The 21,318-nt window shown below is 44.5% G+C and overlaps 1 protein-coding gene across 1 annotated transcript; it reads right to left on the bottom strand.

Moving 5' to 3' along the window:
• Positions 1-1,884: 1,884 nt before the first annotated feature.
• On the bottom strand, positions 1,885-12,599 carry LOC127031027 (BPI fold-containing family B member 3-like). The gene is given in 16 exon segments (XM_050917733.1): positions 1,885-2,297; positions 3,146-3,222; positions 3,338-3,401; positions 4,495-4,537; positions 5,121-5,188; positions 5,293-5,459; positions 5,557-5,608; positions 6,476-6,658; positions 7,354-7,445; positions 8,223-8,283; positions 8,917-8,977; positions 9,411-9,551; positions 9,899-10,003; positions 10,825-10,939; positions 11,289-11,414; positions 12,523-12,599. Coding segments are annotated over 15 exon segments (1,371 nt in total). The 5' UTR covers positions 11,401-11,414; positions 12,523-12,599; the 3' UTR covers positions 1,885-2,267.
• Between the last annotated feature and the right edge of the window lie 8,719 nt (positions 12,600-21,318).

Below are 21,318 nucleotides of genomic sequence, written 5' to 3'. Positions count from 1 at the left end.
TATGCAGTGTACGCCAGCGCAGGCACTGACCCATGGGCACTACTTCTGTACATCTCCAAAGATCCCCAGTTGTTGAGCCAGAGCCTTACCTGGTGTAAATCTGAGTAGCTCCATTGATTTCCGTGGCTCTGTGCTGACATTACTGGTCTGTTCTCTCCCCAGCCGCTCCCCATAATAGCTGGGAGACAAACTAGAAGTTGCCTGTGTTCAATTTGCACAGCACACGTAATCACCTGTGATGTCCAGCTTGTGAAAGGGTATTTTGAATAGTACCTGGCTCAATGTACCAGGGGAAGGATGTCATCTAGGGCCATAGCAACTCCACAAACCCAACTGTGACCACTAGGTCTGAACGTGGCCCCTGTATATGTGGCTATATACATATCACACACATACCAGATAAACGCAGCCAACAGAAGTTCAAGGAACAAAGCCTCTACTTCTATGGAGAGTGATTAGAGGAATAATTAATAAATGGCTTATGGCCTAATTTTCAGAGGTGCTGAGTGTGTGCAATTCCCACTAACATCCATAGGACTTTTGAAAATCAGGCCATTAGTGGTTAACCTCCTAAGATATTTCCAGAAGATCCGCCTAGATCTGCGGCTGAGGAGCATGCAGCATGAGTGTCCTGCTCAGCTGTTGGGTGTAGTGACCTCATCTGTGCGGGGAACACATCTCCTGGCCTCGCAGATAAGGAGCTTCCTTCAAACAGTCTCTTTGAAATGCCAGGAACTTCCCCTTCCCTGGCTCAGCTGTTCCAAAGCTAGGAAGGATGGTTGGTAGTGGCACGAGATTGGAACTCAAGAGACTTGTGTTCGATTCCTGACTCCCCCGCAGGCTCCCTGTGTGTCTTTGAGCAACTCACTTGGTCTCCCCTGTGCCTCCTCCCCACCCATAAAGTGGGGATAATACGGACTGTACTAGGACTGTGAGATGCTTAGATACTACACTGAAGAGGGCCATGTGAACAGAAAGGCTGTACTCCAGGGCACAGGAATTGCTCCCACTAGGGGAGCATAGCAGCTGAAAGGGGGCAGAGAGGCTAGTGCAAACACAGAGGTAACATTACCTACAGCTCTCCATGGGAACTGAGACCTTCCTAAGGACACTGTCGCATGTAACTGATTGGTGAACAGACATGCGGGGCGTTGCCTGATTGGTGGGGAAGGATATTGTGACAGTGCTGCATATGGCACTCTGATCATTATTTGTACTAATTAGGTCCAGCCTCCCTGAGAAGGCCTAATTGTACAGAGGTGTACCTGATTACCAGGCCAGATTGTAGGGTTAACAACCCTCCGGGATCATCCTGGAGTCTCCAGGAATTAAAGATTAATCTTTTAATTAACAACTATGTCATGTGATAAAACCTCCAGGAATATGTCCAACCAAACTTGGCAACCCTACCAGATTGGGGCTAATTAGCCCATTAGCAGGGAAGCTGTATAAAAGGGCACAGGAAAGCTTGCTAAGGGGGGAAGAGAAGACAAGAAGCAGAAGGCTAGGAGAGCCTGGCGAAGGAAGTCCTCTGAGTAGACCCCGTTCCCCACTCTGCTTTTGGAGAAGGAATTAGAAAGTTGAGATGAAGTGTGGAGACATTGCTCTGTTTTGGGGGGAGGGACCGGTGGTGTTTACAGAATGAAGGCTCAGAGCAGTCTGTGTTTGTGGAAGGGAGGAGTGGCCCGTCGCAGACATGCATTTGGGGTGGCTCAGGCATTGTGCTGAACTTCAGAAATGTGACCCTTAAAGGAGCAGCCTAGCAAACGATGAATGACAGCTCCCTTTTCAGTGTCTTGTCAGATGCAAATTTCTGTATTAGTTGTGTGGCAGTGGGCATGAGGGGGGCAGGGGAGCATTCTGACAACCCGAGTCTTACAGCAAAGGGGAACAAAACCACTTCAGGAATGCTGAGGCAATGAAAGCTTTTATTGAAAGGGTAACAAGAAATGGAAAGCACCCCCATGCACAAGGCAGGGCTCTCGGCTCCAAACTCTCCTGAAGCTTAAGCTGACTGCAGAAGTTTGCTTAGAAAATCCCAATTATTTTCAACCAAGTAAGCAAAAATTTCATTCCTGCTAAGTCTTTTCTACAGCTTGATTCAACGATCAGAAGCAGAACAACATTTTGTTTCTATCATCATAGCCTTGACTCAAAGTGTCATGGGGAACAAAAGTAAGGAAGTGCAGGGTTCTTCAGTTGTGAATTCTCTCCTCCATCCCGGTGCCAGTGGCGGGCTGTCCCCACACTTGCCCCTCATAGAAGGGTTAGGCCAGCACATTAACCAATAAAGCATTCTGTGGGAAAGAGAAGGCACTTGGTCAGGAGAATTCAATTTTCTCCATGGGACTTTCACCAACTTTTCTCACCTGTGCTAGATGGACCCTTGAAAGAATTAGCAATGGTTAATGGATGCTACAGTACCAGTACGTAGTACATTAGGGTTCATGGCCCTAGTTTTGATCACAAGTGGAAATCAGATGGAGGTTCAAATCCAATTTATAGCAAACATGTAATGTATCCACCTCACAAAGCTACTGTATGGATTAGTATAACTCATTGTCTCATCTCAGGAGACGATTTGACTAGAACAGGATGGGGAGTAACAAATCGTCACCTAGAGTACAGTTAGAAGATTTGACAAGACATGCATGTATGAAATTGTGACAGTATGCGGCTCCTGGTTGCACTGTGAAGACTGTGCATTATGTCCCATTCAGTCTGTGGTGAGAAGACATGTGTTTCTCAAATAAAGCAGCAGGGTTTGTAAGGTTTTACCATGCCGACAAGGTGGGACATTTCAATTGAAGTCCTTACTTTCAGAGGTGGCCTCTAATTTTCTACCGTATTTTGCACCAGCACTAATTGTATGTATAATTTTGTGGACACAAAGTATATCACTTAATTGTCGGAATACTTGATTGCAGCAGCTCAGTCAACAAAGTACTATAAAATAAACAGACGAAAAATATAGACAGCAATTCAGAGGCAAAGTTGAGGCTCTTCTTGAAAATTCAGGACCATGACTGGCAGGGTCTAACTGTACAGTATGTTACTGCGAGGTCTGAGCAAGTGAGACTCCAGAAAAAGAAACCATCGTGAAACTCTACAGGAAACCATCATGAAGAAATGAGCAAACCCTTACATTAATGACTTTGACAAGGCCATTCTCCCAGTTCAGGTTGAGAAGATTGGGCAGAGGAATTTCCACCCCCAGGGCATCTGAAATAAACAAGCAGAAACTATCAGCCCTGTGCTAAATGATATGGTTGTAGCCAATGAGGAAAGACAAGAGAAGGACTCTATGAGACAGAAGACTCAAATATAAAGACCGTACCATTGATGAGTGGCACGTATGCAGCATTGAGTATGTCACTGATTAATGGTTCAAGATGTGCAACCTGCAATGGAGAAAGAAGCATCTTAGTGACCACATATTTTATGACTGAAAAGGAGAACATCTGTCCTTTCATTGTGGAGACACTGAATTTGATCCATTCCATCTGCGGAGCAGAATGTCCCTCCACCTGCCGGCTGATATCATGGGACAGTTTTTAGTAAGCAAGACAATCATTTCTCGGGTTGAGACATTCCCATTTCACAGATCACAGGAGGAGGACAGCACGTGTCTCAGTTCCCTGCTGGGTCCCAGACTGTCAAGTCACTTCGTTTCTCTGTGACTCTTTGCCTATAAGTGGGGACAATAGCACGTCCCTGCCTTGCTGAGGGCTGTGAGGGTAAATACCTTAAAGATGATCAGGTGCTCAGATACTACAGTAATAGAGGCCATCTAACTCATATAGACAGAAAGTGCTGAACAAGAGGTGCCTTCAGTAAGCTCCGTGTCAGGACCCCAGTTAGTCCAATCTGTGATGCCCCTTTTTTATTTTAAGTGAGCATCAAGAGTCCAGAGATTGCTTCAGAATCTCCCACTTGCTTTACACCTAAGGCCCCGAACTGCTGTTCTCTCCCCACTAGAGATGCCAGAGGCTGGGTGTTCGCTTGTGGAGGTCAAAGCTTCCTCTGCTCTAGGATGATGCTTATAAGGGTATAAAACTGAGTGGTGTCAAATTTATTAAGCAAATTCTATCAGTGCAGGACACTTGGAGCTCTTAAAACGCAAATCTTAGGCAAGAGTTTCCCAACTTTTTCAGGACTGAAAGAGGGTGTGTTAATCACAGAAACGACTGACAGGTAATTATGCTCCATTCCTTCCCACCCTCTCCTGCAACCTTCACAAACTCACAAGATGCTCCCAACATGTGCAATTAATTCATGTATTCAAACGCAATTCTTAGAAATCAGAATGGCTTCGTATGAGTGATGATTGAGGAGTCAATTAAAATAATCCTCTCCAGGAACGTGAGAATACCAACATTTTCTCCCACAAGAAAAGCTTGGAAACCAACACTTATTAAAACTTCTGTTCCTTATTCCCTGGATTCAGTCTCCATCATTATTGTACTTTGATCAGTGTGTGTGTCATGAACTTACATTGAAATGTCTAATTAGCGAAGAAGCCAGTCTGAGGCAGACTCTACAAAAAATGGAAAAAGTCAAGATAGAGTCAGAGACTATCCTATGCAATATCAACCTTTCCAGTATCTGCATAGCCAGTGGAAAGACATTAGTAGATCAGAGAAAACTAATATTTCGCTGGGATGGCAACACAGTTACACACACATAAACAGTTTATCATTAAATCAACGGAACATGGAAAATCTAGGATTTGACCTACCAGTGCCTGATTTCCATAGACTACAACGATGAAGTCCGACTCTAATCAAGTCTTCGAGTGTTAATGAGATGCCCATTTGGCCCCTGCTTTTGTCTTACACATGTACAGAAACAATTTTTGTGAAAACCAAGCTGAAAATAGAGGGACATTTTTCAGTAACCAAAGCTCCCTAATTATTTTTTATTCTTTTCAGAGTCCACATTTCAAATATCTGTCGTTACCGAAGTGAGCCCAGGGAATTTACTGTAAAGAATTATCAACTCTTTGTATTTAATTTAAATTGTGCATTTCCATTTAATCTTGTCTGGTTCACTGCCTATTGTTCTCCTGAGGAATATTCCTTCCGATATGAATGAGGCACAAGGGACATAGCCCCATTTACCTTTCCAGAGATACAGAGACATGGAGTTTGTTGTCTGAAATGGTAGGTTGGACTCTCAGAACAATATCCTGCAATTAGAACAAGAAAATAAAGCAAATTGATTCCTTCCTCTCCCATTTCCAAGATTGAAAACAAAACCCCAAGTCATGTAAACTTTTATCTTTATACTTACAGCATTCAGAACAAAGAGAGACTGCTCGGGGAAATCTAAGGGGGAAACCTCAATGGAAGCAGGGAGCCACACAGTGACACTGCCATTTTTCACCGACACTGTAGGCGTTTCCAGAGGTCTGATCTTCAGCAACGGTTGCTGTGACTCCAGCAGCAGTTTGGAGACCTGTGCAAAGTCACCAGATTCAATTATAGCAAGAAGCAGAAGATTTTGAAGGTAAGAGGGATATGGCAAAAAATCTGAAAAAAATAAAATCACTGAGCTCAGGAATGGGAGCACGAAGCACAGAGGCTGTCAGTGGGATGTCACTGGGAAGCTGAGGGAGCAATACAAAGTGAGTCAGAGAGCTGAATTGCTTCCAAGAAATGGATCCTGCATAAACCATTATCCCTGTTAATGTTTCTTTGCTCAACCAATTCTCAGGGTTGTTCTACTGGCAGCAGATCTTGCAAGTAGCAGTTTGCTGAGATTATGCAGATACAGTGGATGATGCAAGGAGAATTGTGTGGCCCAGATTCATTTCTGCTGCCACTTCTCTGGCTGCTCTGGGGCTGAACCTGACCCCAGACTGACAGCCATTAATTACTAGCAAGCTGACATCCAGCGTGTCATAGCCTGGATTCTGCAAGTCCTTGCACAGGGAGTTGCAGGAAGCCTGTGGTTGCTATGCTCCAAACAAGGCTGAGCTATGCTACATGTGGGCACAGGTAAGGTGATTTGTCAGTCATTGGCACTGAGCAGAAGTCTCAAACCTCTTGTGCCCTTACTCTTAAGAGCACAGAGTAAAAAACTTGCAGGGTATGCGCAGAAAATGGGCTTGTCTCAAGAGACAAGGCTTAATTGCCAACAAGGGGTGCAGCTGGACTCTCCCCTCTATGACCTTACTGCTACTACTAGATGGAGAGAAGTCAGTGGCCATGCAGAAGCCCTCTTAATAAGGCAGGATCAGGTTCCCCTGCTCATCAATGTTTTTACCTTGTGTTCACATGTGCAGCATCCCACCGCATGCTGTGCAAACTCAAGCCCCATGTGTTATCAAAATGCATAAGGCGGGAATCTTATCCTAAGGAGTCAAACTATTCCTAGGTCATCTGAGAGCAAAAATAGAGGAGGGGGCCTAAAGGTGGCATGCCTGGGCAGAAGGCTCAAAGGAAATGGATCCCTTCCGGTTTGCCGCGCTCACCTTTTGAGCTGCGATGTCTGTGCTGAGATTCCCAGGTGCCAGCAGCAGCTTGAGCACGGAGCTGAGGAGGCACACAGAGAGGCCAACCTGGGAAGAGCTGGCCACCATGGACGGCAGAGATACAATTGCTGCTGAGCACGCAGGATCGTCGACTTTATAGTCAAACAAATCCTCAACTACAGCCTGAAAGAAAGTTTAGAAGGGGCGGGGGGGAAGGGGGAACATCCATAAAGCTCCCTACAATGAAATACACTCGTCATTAAGCCAATATCACTGTGGCCAATCTGTATAGTAAGATTCCATTCATAAATAGTTTATAAATGGTCTGTGCACAATTAATAGACGTTTTAATAAATAGTTAATCAATTGTGAAAACTTCCAACAGATCAATAGGTTGCTTATAGCCACGGCTTACAAACATCTCTGATATCATCTACTGATGTCCTCATAACCATCAACAACACATACTACTGATGTAACGTTTATTAGCCATCTATCAACTCTTTAGAAATGGAAACTTAATATGACGCATGACCATTGTTGCTTTAGGCAATGCTAGCATTAGGTGCTTCTGATTGAAGATCAACTTAACATTGTTGTATTAAACTAGCAAATATCTAAGCTGCTGTTCACCTCTCATACCCGATCATCAAGCTTAAGTGCATGATGAAGTCTACAGAGAGTGAGGAAGTGACAGTAATAAAATGACCAGTCACTTGGCTGCAGCCCACAGCCTCTTTGAACGAGTCCTCTGTTGCAGACAACTGGAAAACAGGGGGCTCCTTTGAGAAATCGTCACCACACCAAAGGGGACCACAAGAACCATCCAGCATTGCGGACTCAGGGATGCGCACGCTAAGGAAAGAGACAGCACTTACATTTAAATCCAGTTTGATCGCCGCATCACTGACCACGGAGAGGCTCGCTAAAGTGTACTGGAGATTTCCTACCACGCCCAGTGGGACCACGGCTGCAAGGAGACAAGGAGTCTCTTACAATGGGATGAAGAGGAAAAGTCCCTGCTCTCTGTTCCTGTTGTTATTTGTTATTTTTTGTATTCTCATCTCACCTAGGAGCCCAGCCAGGCACCAGGACCCCGCTATGGTGAGCGCCGTGCAGACACAGAACAGACTGTCCCTGTCTGGCATCGCTTACGCACAAAGTATTTCCGGGTATCCCCAATCACCTACTCCCAGCAGAACAGCTGAGAGCAGCAGTCCTTGAAAGGACCCGCACTGGAAAGAGAACCTGCAGAGAAACACCCAGCTGCGGCGCCGGGTCACTCTGAGCAAAGCCATACGAATTGGCTCAGAACTGAGCTGTGAAGCTCTCTCAGGACCAAGTGGCTCTTAGAACGGAGAAGGTTGTAGGCTTCCTGTGGGAAGTCCCAAAGCAGCCATTGAACTTTCCCAGCATCTTCTCTATCAGAAACTTTACAGAGTTTTCCTCCCACATTGGGAAGGTTTGTTCCCATTCCCTGTTCTTTGGATCACTCGGCTCTGAAATAATCTCACCTCCAGCACCAGAGCACTGATTGCTTCTACCGCCTACGGTCTATGGCTGCCCCTTCTGCTGCAGGTCAGCTTAACAACGGCTTAAAGATTTAGAAAACCCGGTAGATCCTTTAGGTGAAATACTCTTGTAAAATCAGATCATTTTTCATATTGTGCAGCTACAAAGTGCTGAACTGGACCAGGAAGGGACTATTTTGGAACAGGAAGGAAGGAGGAAGTGACCAGAGACTTACAGTTCACGGTGCTCAGCAGAGAGTTCGTGGCGTTGAGCACGGAATCAATTAAAGGACACAGCTGTAACACACAGGGAAAAGATCCTACTGCACGAGACTCTCCCAGTAACTGGATTCTGTCACAGGCTATATAATACTGGTACAGTCATAGGAATATTGCCAGTTCATGAACTTGGCAAGAAGCTGCCACAATGCAGCCCAGGAAGTTCATTGCCTGCATGAGGAAGCCTCTTAGAAAGCCTCCTTCACACCCTCTCTGCTGACAAATGAAGGACCAATGCTGGTCTCTCAAAAGGGGTACAATTGTGGTGTACCAAGGGGTGCAGAAGCTCACCTCTCTGCACAGTGTGTGGACCTTCTGAATCCAGGTGAACTTCAGCCCAGGACAAGATTTTCACAGCTTATGTGCACAAAATGCACAGTTAATTCATGTACACATTGACTGGGAATGCGGACTGGAGTAAGTGAGCATGCAGATAGCTAGGCACATGACAATCACAAGGGCCCAGTTTTCAAAATGGTGGGTCAGCCCCTCCCTGGAGGGGTGAGCCTTTACTCTCAGGAATGGTCCTTTCTCGTGAGAGGTGCCCCAATGACTTAGTGCAATAGGGTCCATGCAGCTGACTACTTGTTTGCACATTTGGGCTTCTCAGGAATCACTTTGATCCTTGCCACCATTGCTTTGCACACTTACCACTCCATCAAAGAGGTTCCCAGGGGCCTTGTTTAGGACATCTGGACCTAGTTGGAGCACACTAAACAACAGAAGAATATATAATCAGAGATGATGCCGGCTAGTAACTGGAAAATGAATGTAATCAGCACAAGAGAAATCGAACTGCTCTCTCGTAGCTTCATGCTGTCCTCCACACAGCACAGTGCTGGGATTTTGTTCTGAAATTAATAGCTAAGAAAGAAATTCAGGATCTGGCCCAATATTAGGATTAATATGCATCCATGTATAGTGCAGCACAATGCAGAAACTCTCTCTTTTGGCCATTTGAGCCAAACCTTTGACAGAAACATTTGTTCTAGTCACAACAAATGAATACGGCACTGAGGTATCCTAAGTATCAAACACAAGAATTAGCGAATTTATTCTCTTTGAAGATAATAGTAAAAATGGCTGATGCCAGCCCATCTATAGCACACGGTCATTGTGGCACAGCAGATATCTGTGGTACCCACTTGTGGAGGATCCGAACGTTAACAAGCTGCGTTGTGCAGTGTTCAAGGGTTAACTTGGGGGCATCCTTGCCAAGTTGAGCCAGTCAGGCTCTTGCAGTAATGTTCACGTCCACCTGGAGATCGAGCACCTTACCTAGAAGGCTGAAAGCAGACAGAGGAATTAATTGCATCCATCTTAACAATCTCCCCTGCTGATCGACTCTGCAAAAGAGGGCAGGCTAATGGTCTCTTTACAGGATGCGTCTACATGCTAAACTGGGGGCTCTCCGATTAACTCACCACTGTTTCACACTATCCTCTCTCTGTTATTTCTGAGCCATGTGAACTTTTAAAAGTGGAAATATGGTTAATAAATGACAGCTGTTGATATACACAAGTCTGTGAAAGAAATGACTGTCCACAGAAAGCCGGGAGGACTGTGTCCTGGCCTGAGTTTTCTCGTGTTGCACTCTTTTGCTTTATGGCCCCCTCCAGGGAAGACTACTCACTTTTTCCCTTTAATTAACACTTCGGTGTAGACGTTCAGCTGGACCCCCACTTCTGGCAGGAGCTTCAGCGATACTTTTGGGAGAGTAAGTTTTTTTATTTCCAGACTGGAGACCGAAAGAGAACAAGAAGTAGGCAATAGAACAGTAGTGCTGAGGACACGGACTCTCCATAGCCCAGTGTTTGTCCCCTCAGCCTGCCAGTCCCCCTGGAAGTGGCTTCATGTGCTAGAGGGTTTCAGTGTGGGAGTTTAAGCTACGTTTTCACAGTGCTTTAATTCCACTGTGTGCTGGGAACTCTCCCTCCTGCACAAGTAGAACTGGGTACAGGGTTTTTTCCTTCAAAGGCTTATACTAGCTGTTAATACTTTAAAACCCCAAAACAGAGGGGAAAACCCACCAACTGCAATTTCAGTTGTCACCATGGGGTGGTTGTGAAGCACACGTAGGTTCATCACTTATTGAGTTGCTCATATTGATGGTAACGGGTCATATTCTGGACAGGCGAGTACATAGTCACACGCTCAGAAACATGGTCTCAGCACTACGTGGGACAAATGCTTGCTCCAATCTTAGATCCCCAAAAGATCACAGAGAAGTTGCACCACTGCTCCTCACTGACTCGGACCAGCAGAGGGATGTTATTGGGGGTGGCCAGTGGGTCGGGGTGCACAAGTGGATGATCAGAACCGACAGCGATGAATGCAGACCGCACTTCCTACTAGATTATTCTCTCTCATTAGAAACGTACTGGAGTAGGGAGGGGAGGGGACTGCTCATATCCAGAATGGGGCCGGACATCAGCGCTGCCTTTTGCAACATCTTTGTGCTCCTCGTTGGAAGTTGGTTCTGCCAGTTTCCCCCTTCCCCCATTGGTCAGAAATCAGCCCGTGGTTTGTTCACTGACACCTGGGCTGCCCCCGACTTACCCTGTGATGCCAGTGCCCAGCAGATTTCCCAGGTTGAGGGGCCCCCCATTGCCAGCTAACACGAGTCCTAGCACACTTCTGAGAATGTCATCTCTGTGGAACAAGTCATCTATAACTGAAGAGATGACCAGTGGTTAGAGGATGTAAGGCAGGTTTCACCCCCAACCGTGTAGCCTAGGGCACGTCTCCTCCCCCGCCCATGCTGCGGTTTCCTCATTTGTGAAGTGGGTTTGGCGATAGTTTCCCACCTGGATAAAGCCCTTTGAAATCTTTGGGTACAAAGTACTTTATAAATGCAAGAATGACTCTGATTATCATTGTGATTGATACTCAGTGACTTTGGTACCACCCACAGCTTTTCTGTGTAGGAGCAAATGAAAGGAAGGACAAAATGGTTCAGAAAATCGTAATAAATCTGACCCCTTCCACAAGACTGAATTGAATAGTATTCTAATAAAACTTACTTTTTCCTAATACGTTTGGATTCACCCTGGCACAAACTTGAGCAGCGCCATCTAGCCCTTGAGAGGGGGTCAGCAGGCTGCCGAAGAGGAGAATGGCCCAAATCCTTAGCATCTTGGCTGTGGTATCTGTGAAAAGCATTCCCAGCCCATTAAACATTAGAGGATGATGATCAGGAACCAGAGACAGGACACGGTGCCAGGGGGGATTAGAATAGACAGTGAAAGAAGCCAGTTGCACAGAATGAAGGGGAAGCAGAGAGAAAGGAGGAAGGCATCGCAGAGGGGATCCATTTAGGCAACAAGCGGATGAGTGGCAATAAGTGCTTGTGGCCAACTCCTTATCCCGCTGAAGTTAATGAAGTAAAATTACCATGGATTTAGAAGAGACAAAACTTGAACCTTCCATGGATGACTTCCATAATGGAGCCATGTGAAAGGAGCAAGCAGTTATCCCACTTTCCTTACTCCCTCGCCTTAGGATAGTTGCATCATTTTCCTCATTCCATCGGGAATGGTTTCCGGAATTTTTGCATTGGAGTTTGACTGAGAATTTTCTCGCACAAACCAGAACCCGTATCCCACATGTAGGGGAGGCAGAACCTTGTTTGCAACACGACACGTCATGAACGTTAATGGGATGGCAGAGATATAGGTTTCACTGAAGAGTCAGCTAAGAAGGAGTGCAAACCCTTATTACACACAAGTCTCTGATAAAAACATGAAGTGTTTAAACACGTTAGAGTCGTTTTTCAAGGACCATGTTAAAGAAAAGGACAGCAGGAACACGTCACTTTTATTTTTTGGTTTTAGAGATATTACCAGCTCCGGCCATACATTCCCTATACTTAAATGTGGGACACAAGTAGAATTAGTATCATCTCGAGAACCAGAATGAACTTCGTCATTGCTCCCATTGCATCAACACATGTACATGGAAATACAATAACAGAGGAAAAAACATCAGGATAAAAATTAAGGGTCAAATTCACCTTGGGTCTAAGCATACCTGGTTTATGGAGCTACTCAAGGGATGATTTTAATTATTATTATTATTTATAAAAACCTTGAAATAATATTTCAAGAATTCTCAACAACATGCAGCGAGCATACATCTGTGCTTCAAAGTCCGCGAAGAGTAGAAATCTCTCTGCTCCCTTTTGTCTGTGATGGTGGATTTGCTTTCGTCCAGGCTTGATCTAAGAGAATGCTCTTCAGAGAGTAGTTTTGGTCTTACCTTCACAAGCTCTTGGTCACTAAGAAAGGTCTCAAGAGTTGTCATCCTTCTCTGCAGCTGACCTGCAACTGGCAGCCCTTATATACAAAAAAATCTGTGACTGGAATGAAGAAAATGACATGACTGAGAAAAAGTCAGGGTAATTGTTTGCGTTTAACAACAAGGTGTGGTCTCTGATGTCTTCCAGTGCAAATATTTCCTTATAGATGTGAAAAGTTAGGTAAATTATTGAGCAACACGAGTCAAATGCACAGCCTTATTTCTGGCCAGCATTTAGTTCAGCATTCCAGGTGCAAATCCATAAGGGTTGATTTAAAAGATCCTTGCCTCTTTGCTAGTCTAGTGCAGTGAGTTTTTTGCCTTGCTGCTCAGCTGAGTAGTAAAACTGGGATTGGCTGTAGGGTTGGTTTAATATCTTCCATAGAAACAGTTTTTGATGGATATGTGGGTCTTTTATTAGACGAGGTGGGGGTAGGGAAGAGAGGAAAAAAAGTGTCTGCTTTCCTCGGAAAATTTCAACTTATAAGAAAACCTGACCACCTGAAAACAAAAACCTTTTCAGTTTTCAGCCAAATACCAAAAAAAATCAGCTAAACTCAAAACACTGCAATTCAGAAATGCCACCACAGGGGGCTCATGCAATTTGTAGTTCGGGTATCTCATGCCTCCATCCACCTCTACAGGTTGGGTTCTCCAGCTAGACTACATCTCCTATGTTGCACCACAACCAGGGGCTCCCAGCATGCACTGTGATGGCTTAGCAAGGGAGAGACTATGGTGTACCATTGGAAATGAAGCCCAGCATACACAGAAGGAAGGTAGGTGTGGGGCACTTGAACTATAACTCCCGAGAGGCACTGCAGCATCATTTCCAATTTGAAATTTTTGGTTTTCAGCCAGAAGTTTTTGGCTTTCCATTTTTCACCAAAAAGTCAAAATGTTCTGTGGAAAATGTTAACAAAAACAATTCTCCAGCCAGATCAATCAGTGTGGCCTAAACCCTGTTCAGTTTGGTTGAAGTTGGTGAAGTACAGGTAGGAGCTAGCAAGGAACAGTCAAGAGTCCGTTTAAATATAGCACATGAAGGCAGGCAAGCTGAATATTGACAAAATGTACAAGTGCTTATATACAAATGCTAGAAATCTAAACACTAAGGATTGTGAACTAGAATACCTGGCATTAAATGAGGATATGATATAATGGGCATCATGGAAATGGAATGAGGATAATCAGTGGGCCAGGGTAAAACCCAGGTACAAAATATATGGGAATGAGAGAACAGGTCGCCTTGGTTGGGGCAGCGGCACTAGATGTTGAAGAAAGCGTAAAGTAACAATCGCAAATGCATCCAACTGTACCGCAGAGTCTCTATGGCTAGTAATTCCGTGTTTGAACGATAGGAGCATAGCAGTAGGAACGTACCACTGACAACCTGACCAGGATGGGGGTGGGGATTATAAAATGCTCAGGGAGAGCAGAGAGGCTTAAAAGGCAGGAAATAACAATAATGGGGAATTTCAACTGTCTTCCTATTGAATGGGTTCATGTCACCTCAGGAAGGGAGACAAAGATAACATTTCTGCTGACTGACTCCTGGAGCAACTAGTCCTGGAACCCACAAGAGGAGAGGCAATTCCTGAGTTAGTCCTAAATGGAGCACAGGCTCTGGCCCAAGAGGCGAATATAGCCGAACCATTCAGTAATAGCAACCGCAATGTCATTAAATTTAAGATCTTTGGTGGGGGAGGGGAAATACCAAAGAAACCCACCACTGTGACATTTAACTCAGGGGTAGGCAACCTATGACAAGTGTGCCAAAGGCGGCACGTGAGCTGATTTTCAGTGGCACTCACACAGCCCAGGTCCTGGCCACCGGTCTGGGGGGCTCTGCATTTTAATTTAATTTTAAATGAAGCTTCCTAAACATTTAAAAAACCTTATTTACTTTACATACAACAATAGTTTAGTTATATACTATAGACTTACAGAAAGAGACCTTCTAAAAACGTTACAATGTATGCCTGGCAAGTGAAACCTTAAATCAGAATGAATGAATCAGACTTGGCACAGCACTTCTGAATGGTTGCTGACCCCTGATTTAACTTCAAGAAGGGGAACTACACAAAAACAAGGCAGCTAGTTAAATAGAAATTAAAAGGAACAGTCACAATAGTAAAATGTCTGCCGGCTGCAAGGAGACTATTAAAAATACCATAGTTGAGGCTCAGACTAAAAGTATGCCCCAAGTTGAAAGCAAACAGTAAGAGGATCAAAATGTGCCACCGTGGCTAAACAGGAGAGTAAAAGAAGCAGTTAGAAGCAAGAAAGCATTTGACCCTTGGGCGTGAAATCCAGCTGAGGAAAGCAGAAAGGAGCATAAACTCTGGCAAGTCAAGTACAAAAGTATAATAAGGCAGGCCAAGAAAGTGAGTTGCTCTTTAACTTCTAGAGACACAAAAACTAACAGCAAAACTTTTTTTTAAATACATCAGAAGCAGGAAGCCTGCAAACAGGCAGTGGGGCCACTGGACAATTGAGATGCTAAAGGAACATTCGAGCACAATAAGGCCGCTGCGGAGAAACTAAATTAATTCTTTGCATCAGTCTTCACGACTGAGGATGTGCAGAAGAACCCCACACCTGAGCCATTTTTTTTTAGATGACAAATCTGAGGAATTGTTCCAGGTACAGGTGTCATTAGAGGAGGTTTTGGAACAAATTGATAAATGAAACAGTAATAAGTCACCAGGACCAGATGGTTTTCACCCTAAAGAGTTCTGAAGGAACTCAAATGTGAAATTGCAGAACTACTAACTGTGGTATGTAACCTATCATTTAAACCAGTCTCTGCACCATATGACTGGAGGATAGCTAATGTAACTCTGATTTTTAAAAAAGGCTCCAGAGGTGATCCCAGCAATTACAGGCCTGTAAGCCTGACTTCAGTACGAGGCAAACTGGTTGAAATGATAGTAAAGAACAGAGTTATCAAACACAATAATGTTGGAGAAGAGTCAACACGGCTTTTGTAAAGGAAAATCATGCCTCACCAATCTATTAGAATTCTTTGAAGGTGTCAACAAGCATCTGGACAAGGGTGATACAGTGGATATAGTGTACTTAGGCTTTCAGAAAGCCTTTAACAAAGTCCCCCACCAGAGGCTCTAAAGCAAAGTAAGCTGTCATGGGGTAAGAGGAAGGCGTCTCGTGGATCAGTAATTAGTTAAAAGACAGGAAATAAAGGATAAGAATAAATGGTCAGTTTTCACAGTAGAGAGAGGTATAGAATGGGTCCCTCAAGGATCTGTACTGGGACCAGTGCTGTTCAGCATGTTCAAAAATAATCTGGAAAATGGAGGGAACAGTGTGGTGGCAAAAATCTACAGACCATATAAAATTACTCAATACAGTTAAATTGAAAGCTGACGGAGGAATTACAAAGGGATCTCACAAAACTGGGTGACTGGGCAACAAAATGGCAGATGGAATCCAATACTGATAAGTGCAAAGTAATGCACATGGGAAAACATAATCCCAACTACACAAATGATGGTGTCTAAATTAGCTGATACCACTCAAGAAAAATCTGTATGATGGAACACAGCACTGACCAGCCAAGGGAAAGAGGAAGCCATGTGAGTTAATACAGGGCTCAAGGTCCAGAAGTCAGGAGGAATCTAGGCTGTAGGCACTGATTTTTTTGGCCTGGTGCTGGCACCACAATAAATTATAACCCACTCACTGCACGGTGTGCATGTTTCCTGCCCTAGTTGGCACATTAAGCAGTACCCATGAGGTCTTGTCTCTGTTGAGTCACTGAGTGACCACACACAATGCACTGAGGGCCAGCTTGTGGCATAAAGTCACTGGGTCACATGGAGGTGCCCTTTCCATTTGGTAAAACCAGTTCTATGAGCCATCCACCTGGGAGAGAGGGTCCCAGGGATGCACCGATAGACCAGTCCCTGCAGACAAAGGGGGATCGCTGGGGTACGTGATTAGTTGTGAATGAACCACTCATTACTATTAGAGAGACTCCCAAATGGGATTCTCTGCACTTGTGAGGCACAATGCAGGACCCACTAGAAAAGCACCTGCTCAGATTTAACACTTCGTTTAAACTTCTGACAGAAAGACATGGCCACAGAGGATTAGCTGAGATGGCTTTTGTCTCACGCTACTTCCAGCTTTAAAGATCTCATCTTACAGCCAAAGTCAGCATAGGAGAGGTGCCAAGGTACTTATAATGCTGCCATTGTCCCAGCAACTTAATCACTCACTAACCTCAAAAGAACAACGGGTTTCATTGCTGGCTAGAACACGACATGTAATGAAATATAAGTGTGTGTTGATAAAGGAGCTCATCTAAGTCACATCGAACTTTGAGTGGATGAAAATAATGAGCCTGAAATCAGCATAAGCAGAGCTCTGGTAAATGTCACTGGGATTAATCAAGAAGACCGAAGTGTGTAGTAATGGGATACCTTCCCATGGCAAAGAGCCGCTGCTCATTAGTGACCTTTCAGTCATGCTCGTAAGTTGGTTTCCTGTCAGCTGTACTCAGCTAGCGGTGTCAATGGAAGTCATGTGCCTGTTTCAAGGGCACCATAAGGGCATTACATATGTTGTGCAAATCGAAGGGGATTTTCTTAAAAAGATTCACATTGAGACCAGTTCTAAGGTACGTTCATAAAAGTAACTTGCAAGACACAACGATTAAGAAATTAAATTATTGTAGGAAGAAAGCAATAGAGATGAAATTGGAGGAGATGAGACTCTAGTTCAAAAGGAGAATGGGATGAATATACGATTTTGGTGCTAGTAATCACTGTGCAATCTTAATTGGAAAGCAGATGACATACCTAAGCAGAGACTATGGCTTGTCTACACTTGAAATGGTACTGTGGCAGAGCCGCACCACTTCCGAGTAGACGGTACCTATGCCAACAGGACAGGTTCTCCCATCGGTGCAGGAAATCCACCCTCCAAGAGGCAGCAGCTAGGTTGATGGAAGAATTCTTCCAGTGACTTAATGCTGTCTACACAGAGACTTGGGCATCTTTCCTACGCTGCTCAGAGGGGTGGATTTTTCACACCCCTGAGTGACAGTTACGCTGACTTAGTTTTCCAGTGTAGACCAGGCCATAGAGAGAGCTGGGGACTAGGGAGACGGAAACCAGTATTGCAAATGTGTGTGAGAGATGAACAATTGAAATCAGGTGATTGGAGAATAAAGATGTTACGGAGTCCAGCTATCTGTTTCCTTCAGCCTAAAGGGCCCATGATCGTGACTCCATTAACATGCACAGTGATGGGAAAAGGCCAGATTCCAAATGCAGCGATTGTGGTAACCCCACTGGCGTCAGCTGAGCAATGTGGTTTACATGAATGGGACTTAAGCAGAATCTGGCCTGCAGGATTTTTGGATAGTCCTGTATCACTGAGCTCAGCACAGTGCGGAAAAAAACTTTTACCCTGACTTAAAAGACTCAGACGCCTCGGCTGTTCTATGCTGCACCACAAGTGGTAGCCTCTCTGCCCATATATACTCCATCCCTGCTGCCAGAGGGAAGGAGATGTGGGCTGGGATGCCCCTGTACTGTGCTAATCTCCAGCTGTGCTTTCAGCCCCTAGGGGCCAGTAGCAGCCAACGTAAGTTAGAGCTGCCCAGAGGCTTCTCTAACTTGTGTCTGGAAACAGAGATCTATTCATGGTCTACATGCAGTGCAGGTGGGTGATGCAGGACTAGGGCCATGCATACTCCCCCAAATCAGCTTCCAATAGCCCTTACACCACACACCTTGTGGCATTATCATCATTGCCAAAACTAAGGTTTGGGACTTGCAAAGAGTGTTTGGTGGGAAATCAAATAGACACCATCTGGGATTTGCCATTTGATTTGGGTTTTCCCTGAGAGATCATGGAAAGATATTTTGATTTTTTTTCCTTCCATCAGACTTCAAGCTTGGTTCTCATCAGCTGCCAAAGGAGCAACAATGAAGATCTTCATTTTTTCTTGGAATTGAAAAGAATGTTTCCTAAGCAATGGAGAAAAAAGGTACAAAAAATCTCTCTTACAAGGAAACATCTCTGCGGCTTATGGCTGCTCTTTTCTTTGATTAGAATTTTTTGCTGAGGACAATTTTCTTGTCAGCATTTCAAAGTGAATGCTTTCTGTGTTTGGTATTATAGGCATGGAAAGATCATTGGTTTTCATGGCTGGCTTTTCTAGGGACACCATCTTTAAAACAAGTGCAAAGACCTTTTCAAAGTTAGCCTTAAATCTACACTAGCCACCTGATGAATGACATCTACCAAAGTGTTTGCAATCTTTGAACTGTGAAAGCATCAAACAAAAAGTAATTTTTGCTTATCAAATTTCACCCTGGATATTTTGGTGGACAATTGCTTGTAAACATGCGCAGAGACCTTTTCAGAATTAATCTTGTAATTCTACAGCAGATCCTGGATGAATAATGTCTGCAAAATGCGAAAGGGTCTGCAATTTTTGAATGCCTTTTTACTGTAAAAGCAGAAGCCCAGAGGTTATGTTTGCTAAATGCAAAGCTATTTGCACTCTTGGAATGCCCTCTTGTCATAGAATTCTGAAACAAAAGCCTAATAAAATAATGTTTGATACTCTATGCACTGCTAAAAAGCCCCATAAAGGGAGCCATGCTGTTTTCTGTACCTCTATATGCCAAGGTGTGGAATGCATTAAAGAGATTGGACCATAGCATTGTGCACCCAAAATCCAAATGAATGACTACAAATGAGTGATGAAGGGAGCCGTGAGCAGCAGTATGGTCCTGTCCACATTTGTTAAATGGCTTTTTTATTGCTGTTTTTGCAAACACAGACAATACAAGGACCAACTTTTCCAAAATGGCTGGGTTAAAAAAAAAACAACAACTCTCTGCCAGTGTAACAAGTGAAGAGTTTTATGGGATACTGGGTAATGTACTGAACATGTGAGAAAATAACAAACAAATATGACCTTGAGAAGTAGCAAGTTTGTGCAGACCCTGGAAGCAGAGCTCATAGACGCTCAGTGCAAAAGGTGAAGGTATCAGGCAAGCTGAAAATTCAGCTGGGGGATGAGTTGGGAAGAACCCTTCTATTGCGAGAGTCCAAGCTGTGTTTGGCAACTTCTGGAACTTTAAACTGTATTCTACTGTTCAGCCACTAGGTGCAGTGTATGTACCTCATCTTATTTACAGGAATCTCAGCTGTACCGGGCAGAGCATTAGGGGACTGGATGGTGTGTATAAGCAAGCTCTGGGACCGGATCAGATCTGGTACCAACATACATAGCAAACCAGATGCCCCCCAAGCTGGGACTGACCAAAAAGTGCTCAGTGATTCCCACACTGATTGAGTCTGAGCCAGTCACATCTAACCAGGCCTCCCAGCAGTGACTGGCAGTTTCTATCACATTTCATCAATGGCTGTTAGCCAGGCTGGGCACCGCCGTGCAGGAGAAAACAACACCACCACCTGAAGTTCAGACGTACCTTGGTATCCCATGGAGAAAAGGCAACATGCCTTAGTGGGGCAAGGCAGTTACGGGGTGAGAGTGGTCTGTACAGTGCAGCCAACAGAGGCTAGGGACACCATCCCTGCCCAGCCTGGCTAATAGCCATTGATGGACCTATCCTAGTTCTTTTTTGAACTCTGTTATAGTCTTGGCCTTCACAACTTCCTCTGGCAAGGAGTTCCACAGGTTGACTGTGTGTTGTATGAAGAAATACTTCTTTTTGTTTGTTTTAAACCTGCTGTCTATTAATTTCATTTGGTGACCCCTAGTTCTTGTGTTATAAGAAGGTAAATAACACTTCCTTATTTACTTTCTCCACACCAATCATGATTTTATAGACCTTTATCACATCACCCCTTAGTCGTCTCTTTTCTAAGCTGAAAAGTCCCAGGCTGATTAATCTCTCCTCAGACAGCAGCCATTCCATACCCCTAATCATTTTTGTTGCCCTTTTCTGAACCTTTTCCAATTCCGATATATCTTTTTTGAGATGGGGCAACCACATGTGCACGCAGTGCAGCTGCTGGTCATTTGTTCCCAGGCACCTACCTAACTAAAATGAAGAGAATGAGTGTCCCATTTGCTCTCTTGAAATATCCCTGCATAGACAGTAGTTGCCATGGACAGCGTGTGCGCGCTGACCAGCTGCAGAGTGCTGCATACTCAGAGGTTAATAACAACCCAGTGAACGTGCAAAACTGTTTTTACAGATTTTAAGAAAAATACGTGTTTCCTTTCCTTTGCTAGATTTTCCATTGATAGACCTGGGCCATGTTAGAGGGGTCCAGGCTGTGGAGTTCAAAACTGTAAATCAGACACAAATCCAAACTTCCCTAACATTTGGGGGTGCTCAGATGCAGTTTTCTGCTTCAGCACATTTTAGAGATCGGCCCAGGTCAGATCCAGATCTGGATTGGCTCTAGCAATGCCAGATTCAGTGGTGGCTGGGTTTGGGATATATCGGAACCAGTTCGTTTGTAACTCCAGAGCATATTTCAGCACAATGTTGCATGACTGGGAATCTGCTCAAGGCAAGCTCAGGACCGGAAGGGGTTGGAGAGCACTGGCAAAGTTGTGTGGCAGCATCTGCTCAGTGTCCTCCTGCCTAGCACTCTTTAGTTCCTCACAGTCCTGAACTCTGCAGCCAGACACACCGGTAAGACCTTCTGAAAAGAGGAAACACCAAGAATGCAGAGAAAGAAACTAGAATCTTTTATCGCAATGGCATATGAAATGTTAAACTCCACTGCCCACAGTGC

This window comes from Gopherus flavomarginatus, chromosome 11 (assembly GCF_025201925.1).
Source record: "Gopherus flavomarginatus isolate rGopFla2 chromosome 11, rGopFla2.mat.asm, whole genome shotgun sequence".
NCBI classification, from domain to species: domain Eukaryota; kingdom Metazoa; phylum Chordata; order Testudines; family Testudinidae; genus Gopherus; species Gopherus flavomarginatus.
Note: the sequence above shows the minus strand (reverse complement) of the source record. Positions and strands in the feature narration are given on the sequence as shown.